General features: G+C 33.1%; 1 protein-coding gene and 1 long non-coding RNA gene across 6 annotated transcripts in view; one reads left to right on the plus strand and one right to left on the minus strand.

Moving 5' to 3' along the window:
* The first annotated feature begins 3,260 nt into the window (after positions 1-3,260).
* Positions 3,261-7,500, plus strand: part of LOC111687671 — a 5,007-nt gene continuing 767 nt past the window's right edge. Inside the window, exons 1-3 of one of the 5 annotated variants that reach the window (XM_046948959.1) lie at positions 3,261-4,155; positions 4,225-4,453; positions 5,095-7,500. The exon at positions 5,095-7,500 is cut by the window's right edge and continues 767 nt beyond it. In XM_046948959.1, coding sequence (XP_046804915.1) covers positions 3,541-4,155; positions 4,225-4,453; positions 5,095-5,126 — 876 coding nt within the window. In that variant the 5' untranslated portion in view covers positions 3,261-3,540 and the 3' untranslated portion in view covers positions 5,127-7,500. Of the gene's footprint in view, positions 4,471-5,094 lie in introns of all 5 variants that reach the window. The other 4 variants (XR_006940597.1, XR_006940595.1, XR_006940596.1 and 1 more) reach the window with 4 other exon arrangements.
* On the minus strand, positions 4,224-4,536 carry LOC124419442. The gene is made up of 2 exons (XR_006940599.1): positions 4,394-4,536; positions 4,224-4,335 (listed from the first exon to the last, which is right to left on the minus strand). It is a non-coding gene; the product is annotated as an uncharacterized LOC124419442 (long non-coding RNA).

The following is a 7,500-nucleotide window of genomic DNA, read 5'->3' on the forward strand; positions in this document are numbered from 1 at the left end:
TAGTGTGGTTGTCTTACAACGTGACTACTTTGGCAAGAGATTAGATAGCTCGAGTACTCCAGCAAAGTACTTGCGCATGGTACCGGTCATAGCCAATGTGCAAAAAATTGCCACCTGCGTCTTCATTGAAGACAAAGGGGCGATGGTAGACCGTTCTCAAGTCTACCCAGTGGATAAAAAAGACCACCGTGAGATAAGGCCGACACGGCAGGTGCTCACGTTAAAACTATCGACAGTCTGACAGCTACGCCCCCTCTCCGCGGGCATGTTACTTTGGTGCAACCTCCACCTTGGTGTCATTGCAATTCCGGGGAACAGAGGTGTTACCAACAACTATAGTCGGCCGGGACTCTAAATTGATACTTACAGTCTACTACCTGAAAAGAGGTCTAAACAGAGAACCATATAATTTGGTACTACGGGTGACCAGTTGCCCGCAGGACTATGTCCTGGCTGGCCAATTGGTTGAGGTTCCTTCGGGATCTACGTAGTGGCTGTGGTTTAATACCCAATATCGCGGGGAGAGAATGTTGGTTTAAAGACTGATATATTTTATACTTAATGAGTTGGATAATTCTCTCTTCAAACAGGTCTGTATACAAAGCAACAAATGCTGCCTACCTGAACCCGATTAGTTTTGGGACGCCAGTCGCATTGTAGGTATATGCTATAGAATTGTCAGTTTAGTATTCAATGGTTGCCTATCATCCCGTACAGTGATCTTTATGATCATGGGAATAGAACTGATGTGATAAATTGGTGAACGATCACGAAAGTCTTCATATATTGGAGATTAGTAGTGATTTAGTATGCCTTTGGGAAGTTCTTCGATGCTGTTGTATCAATATATCCTGTTCTTCAACAGGATATTTTGATACATGCTACGGGACTACTTGTCGGGGCCAGGGTTGGGGGTAATGACTACATTTTCAATTACAATTACATTTGAAGTAATTGAAATTGAAGTTTTGACAATTATAATTACTTCTATTCTATTGACTTTAGACCAGAGATAGATTTTTTCTTGTCGAGGTGTGCATTGGGCTTAAGCCTATGCAGCCTGTCATTTCGCAACGGAAATAACAAGAGATTAGATAGCTTGAGTACTTCAGCAAAGTGTTTGTACATGGACCGGTATAGCCATGTACAAAAATTGACACTTGAGTTCTTCATTGAAGAATTCAGGGGCGATGGTTGACCGTTGTCAAGTCAACCCAGTGGATGAAAAAGGCAACCGTAAAATAAGGCCGTCAAGACCGTCACGTTAAGCACTCCGACATTCATGACAGCTACGCAACTCAAAAAAAAAGAGATACCAAATCGTTGCGTTGATAAAGTATGAAAAAATAATTAAATATGTGTAAATAATATAAAAAATTCAATATTTTATATAAAAAAATATTTAATTTAAAAGGGATGTTTTCAAATCTCAAATAAAAAGTATAAAGAATATTTTTGATAGTTTTGTTTCTTTTTCTTTTCTGTTTCGTACGCCAAAGTTGATTATTTTTCAACATTTGTACTTCATTCACAAGTTTGACGTTTTGATTGTGTCCGCTCTCATTACACACACAGTAAACACGAACTGCCAGTTGCAGTTCGACGCAATGTATTGTATGTGTTTGGGCCCTTAATTGGCTATTGTCATTCAAAGGCCACATTCAACTGATCCGTGGGAACGTGGTACAAAAATACAGAGTTGTCACTTTTGACATTTAGTGTAAAATAACAAAAGTCTAAAATAAGTTTTTTACAGCTTTAAAATATGTGTATAAAGTTGTGCGAAAGGCAGGGGAAAGTTTTATGCTTGTGGCGCTTCTGTATACACTGTGCCACAAAATATATTTCTCCCCGAAATTTAATATTTTTTTAATCCCTGCTATTTTTGTAAACATTTCTGTAGGATAACATGTTGTTGATTTACTTGGTTTAGCTGGTTGGTTGCACTGTTGTTTGGTGGTTTGGTTAGTTTTGTTGTCATCGTTCCATTTAAATTTCATTCTTTATACACACATATTTGTATTTACAGTTGTTATCAATTAATTAGAAATGCAAATTGATTTAAACCTCAACGAACATTCATTGCACTTTGCATTTTCGTAAAATGTCTATCGCCTTTAAGATACTTTTTGTATTTCAATTATAAAACTATGAGGATAAGCATTAGACAAGTCTATTTATTATGCCCTATGGAGTATTATAGACTAATATACATACATATTTATTGATCTATAAACTCATACAATGATTAGTTTGTAGACAAACATATAAAATAAGTAGTGGGGAGGGTATATTGGGTTTGTGCTGATGTTTGTAACATACAAAAATATTCGTCCTATACCCACCTTAAAGTATACCAAACGGCTTAGAATCATTTTCTGAGTCGATTAAGCTATGTCCGTCCGTCTGGCTGGCTGGCTGTCCATGTAAACCTTGTGCGCAAGGTACAGGCCGCAATTTTCAAGATAATTGGATGAAATTTGGCACACACGCTTCTTTTGGCCCAAGGACGAAGCCTATTGAAAATGGTTAAAATCGGTCCATTATTTCGACTAGCCCCCATACAACCGTTCCCCCCAAATATGGCCTTTTGGCTTATAATTAATTTAAATGATTTATTATGTTAACAAAAGTCGACAAAACTTAGTTTTATAGAACTTTAAATGACACTACCGATTTTTGTAATGATCGGGCTTCATTTGACCCTATCCCCCATACAAACGCTCCTCAGAAAATGACTTAAAGGTCAAAATTCACTTACAAACACTAATAACACTTTTAAATTCTACATAAATAATATTGAAGAAGACTTAACTCCCCCTACCAACATTTTTAAGGATAGGGCCATATTTTGCCCTACTCCCCTTTGAGCCCTCTTAAAAAAAATTTTTCTTTTTTTGCCAAAAAAAAGTAAAAATATTCCGAAATAAAGTTAAAAAACAAACCAAATGCTTTAATTTTTAAATAATCCCCATTTTTAACAGACATACTGACTGGTGTAGGGTATCATATGGTCGGCTACGACCGACTATACATTCATACTTGTTTCATTTTATGAATTCCCTGCTGAGTTTAATCTGAAATTTTGAAATATTTCAGAATTTAAAATTAAAACTTATGATCAACTACTAATCAGCTGACCACAAGTGTTTACGGTAATTTATTAAAGGAATAATAAAATAAAACGGTAAACAAATGAATTTCACCAAATATAATAATAATAAATAATAATAATAAATATATAATAATAATTGATCTGGCAACTTCATGCCTGAGTAGAAGTGTTTTTTTCTGCAGCTGATCATTTGCTAATAAAATTAACTTAATTTCTGGCTAAAGATAAATTAAGTAGTACTTTTTGCATTTATTTATTTAAAAATTTGAGTGCTTTTTTATTATTAAATACAATTATTTAAATTGTACTGTTGTTCACTGGTTAATAAGTGGAAGTGTACTGGTGCTGTTTGTTGCTGCTTGCTGTTGTTCATTTGCTTTGTTGCCAAATTTACTTTTGTTTATTTACAACAACTAAAATATAAAATGTCGCCTCCAACTAAAACTTTTAAATGTGGATCCTGCAATGATAACATTAACAAGAACCAAACTAGCATTCAATGTAAAGAATGTGCCCTGTGGTTTCACATTACATGCGCCAAAATTCCTGAAAAGGTTCTTTCAGCTTTGAAGGATAGCAGGTTATCTTTTACTTGTACCTCTTGTAATAATGATCCTCGGTCTGGATTTGAGACTATGTTGAGAAATGAAATTAGCTCACTTAATTGCAAAATAGATGATTTTATAAACAAGGTTGATAGTGAACAGACATCGATTAAAAATGCGTTGGCGGATACTGTTGCTTCCTTGAAATCAGAGATTGCTTCTTGCCTTAAGGAAATGAAGAGTGAAATTGTGGATTGCAATAAGCTAATAAACAATGTCGAGATATCAACTTCCAACAAAATTACAGCGTTAGAGGAGGAAAATAATTGTCTGCATAGAAGACTTAACCGTACTAACATTATAGTTACTGGTTTGCCTGCCGGTATAGATGATCTGATGCCTGTTATTATGAAATTAGGAACAATATTTGATGTTCCAATTTGCACATATGACTTACAATATATTTGCTATATGAATAACAGGAAGTCTATTTTGGTGAAATTCAATAGTATCTTTGTTCGGGATAAAATAATGAGTCAATATTTTAAAACTCGGTCTTTGAAGGTTCGTGATTTTGTGGATGGAGATGTTGATTTAAGAGTCTATTTGAATGACCACTACTCTCCTGCTGCTAGCAGACTTAATATGATTTGCAAAAAGCTGCTTCGTAAAGACCTAATTAAAAAGTTCCGAATAATGAATAGTGACAGATTGAGAGTTAAATTAACATTACCGGATGATTCTGAGGTGGTCTATAGTCCTTCTCAATGTGCTGATTTGCTGGATGATGGCCGTTAGTATTTTAAATTTGTTAGTTCTATTTTTTGCACTCTTTGAGTTTAATTTAAAGTACATACATGCATACATGGGAGTTTTATATTACATTTTTCATATTAAATTTATTGTCTTGATTAGGGAATAGTATGAATTAATAATAATCAAATTGTTTTCACTGATGTTTACACTTACTTTTGTGAATGATTCAAAAACTTTCTGTTGTCACATGAAAATTGTATTTATTGCTAAATGCTTAGATAACCAGTTTCTGTATTCCAGATGGGTACTCTAATTGGGTAATCACTTTTATGTGGTTATTCATTTGATTTGAAATAACTATATATTGATTTATTCTGCAAATATTATATTGTATTTGGGAATAAATTGATTTTAAATAACTAAATATTTTTGATAAATATTCATGTGAATATGGAATGTTTTTTACTAGAGTTTTTGAACAATGTATGCCTCATGTATGAAATACATAATTATAAATGTTTATTTTTATTTTTAATTAATTATCTTTCTTAATTTATCAATATTTGATTAACATTTTTTGCTAATGATTAGCTGTTTGTTATAATATTATATTGTTTTGAAATATGTTTGTTATTTTTATTAATATTATATCTTTTTATCTTTTCTGGTTCCCCACAGATATCTTGTTTTTTTATAATGATGCCTTATAACCTAACAGCTGGTCCTCAACTCAGTGTAAATTCTTACTTTAAAACTGCTTTGCAACATCATTTAGGTAATTTTAATGCTGCCCATTTGAATTGTCAGAGTATTAAGCCTTCTGCAAATTGTTCCAAGTTTGATGAGTTAAATGCTCTATTGACTGATGGTTTTTTTGATGTTTTTGCTGTTACTGAAACGTGGTTAAAACCATACATAACATGTCGTGCGGTTGAAATTCCTGGATTCAATATTTGTAGAAATGATAGATTGAATTCTAGAGGTGGTGGAGTTGCGCTATATATTTCCAGTGGAATTAAGTATAGAAAAGTGTTTAAAACTTCAGAACTTGGAATATGTGAGTCGTTATTTGTTGAATTGTACCTTAACAATACAGTATTTCTATTTGGAGTTGTTTACTTACCACATGGTGATATCTGTTCTTTTGAATATTTTCATCATGACCTTTTTTTGAGTTATAATAATATCATTATTGTGGGGGATTATAACTGCAATTTGTTTGATACTGTGAAATCTAATTATATGAGATCTTTGTGCTTTAGACTTAATTTGGCTATTGTTCATAATTCAAAACCAACACACTATGATATTGCTCATGGATCAACATCACTTATTGACTATTGGTTGGTTAGTGATTTTTCTATGGTATGTCTCTCAGACCAAATTCGTTGTCCATCTATATCGCACCATGAATTTCTGTTTGCGTCTTTTGTGATGAAAATTGAGAAATCTAAGGAATATGTAGAATTCCATGATTTTAAATCAATAGAATGGGATAATTTACTTGGTCTCCTATCTAACTTTGACTGTTCTCATTTTTACAGTGGTGATGTTGATGACCAATGTTATAGCCTTACTTCTCTATTAAACTTACTTTTTTCTTGTGTTCCGGTAGTTAAAAAGAGAATTTGTCGTAAAAACATAAATTGGATGAAATGTAAAGAAATTCTATTTGCCCAAAGTCTTAGGGACCTTGCGTATAGAGCCTATTTGTCTGATCGCTCAGATAGTAACTGGAGAGTTTTCTGTAAGCTTCGGAATAAGGCCAAGAATGTTATTCGTAGAGTAAAGAGGTTACATTTTTCTAAAGTTTTTTGGGGCTTGATTCATCTGCTCTTTGGACGGTTCTTAGGGGTGCTGGCTGTGTTGGGATTGATTCAATGACATATGAAGGTGATATTAATGAATTAAATGATTTCTTTGTTTCGGGTAACAGTACAAATTCCAATATTAACTTAACGAACTTTGATAATTCGATTGATTCTTTTTCATTTCATTGTATTGATGAGATGGAACTAATAGAAGCGTTGAACAAAGTTAAATCTAATTCGGTTGGTACTGACAATATTTCTATTAGATTTGTTAAATTAGTTTATCCTTATATATCTAATTATATACTTCACTTGATTAACTCTATTTTAACAACTTCTACTTTTCCTAAATGTTGGAAAATGGCGAGGGTTGTACCTTTACCTAAGTCTGTGGTAGTTCATGGACCGGAAGATTTTAGGCCTATATCTATTCTTCCAGCATTATCTAAAGTTGTTGAACACGTTATCCGAAATCAAATGCTCGAATCAGTTTTGAATTGTATCTATGTGAAACAATATGCATTTCGTAGTGGATTTAGCACAACCTCTCTGCTTTTAAGTTTAACAGATAAAATCAGAAATAATGTGAATAATAATGAGTTTAGTGTTCTAATTTCCCTAGATCTTTCCAAAGCGTTCAACAATATCAATCATTGTCAACTTATTTATAAGCTCCGGAATGAGTTTAATTTCTCAAAATCAGCATGTAAACTAATTCTTTCATATCTTGATGGCAGATCTCAGTTTGTTCAAATGAATGGTGTTAGTTCAGGGTTACGTCATCTTTTATCTGGTGTCCCTCAGGGATCAGTTTTGGGGCCTCTTTTGTTTATTTTGTATGTTAACAGTCTTCCTTCTTGTGTCAATTCTATGATCTGTGATTCTTTTCTTTTTGCTGATGATGTTTTTCTGCTGTTCAGAAGTGGTTTGGATTTTAAGGATGTGTTAATATCTAACATAAACTTTTGCCTCAGAAGTATTCTTGAGTGGACATTGGATAATTCATTGTGTATTAACCCTAATAAGACGAAAGCCATTATGTTTGGACCTACAAATCGGTTTTTTGCTGATTTGAATATTTTCTTGGGTGATGTTAGAATTGATTTTGTTGACCAACTTAAATGTCTTGGTGTCATGTTGGATTGCAAACTTTCATTTGCTCATCACATTGACTTATTAAGTTTTAGAGTTTTTGGTATTTTGCGTAAATTATACTCCACGAATTTGTATTTACCATCTAGGGTTAGATATAAATTAGCTTATGCCTTGTTGA

Source organism: Lucilia cuprina, chromosome 4 (genome assembly GCF_022045245.1).
Source record: "Lucilia cuprina isolate Lc7/37 chromosome 4, ASM2204524v1, whole genome shotgun sequence".
Taxonomy (NCBI): domain Eukaryota; kingdom Metazoa; phylum Arthropoda; class Insecta; order Diptera; family Calliphoridae; genus Lucilia; species Lucilia cuprina.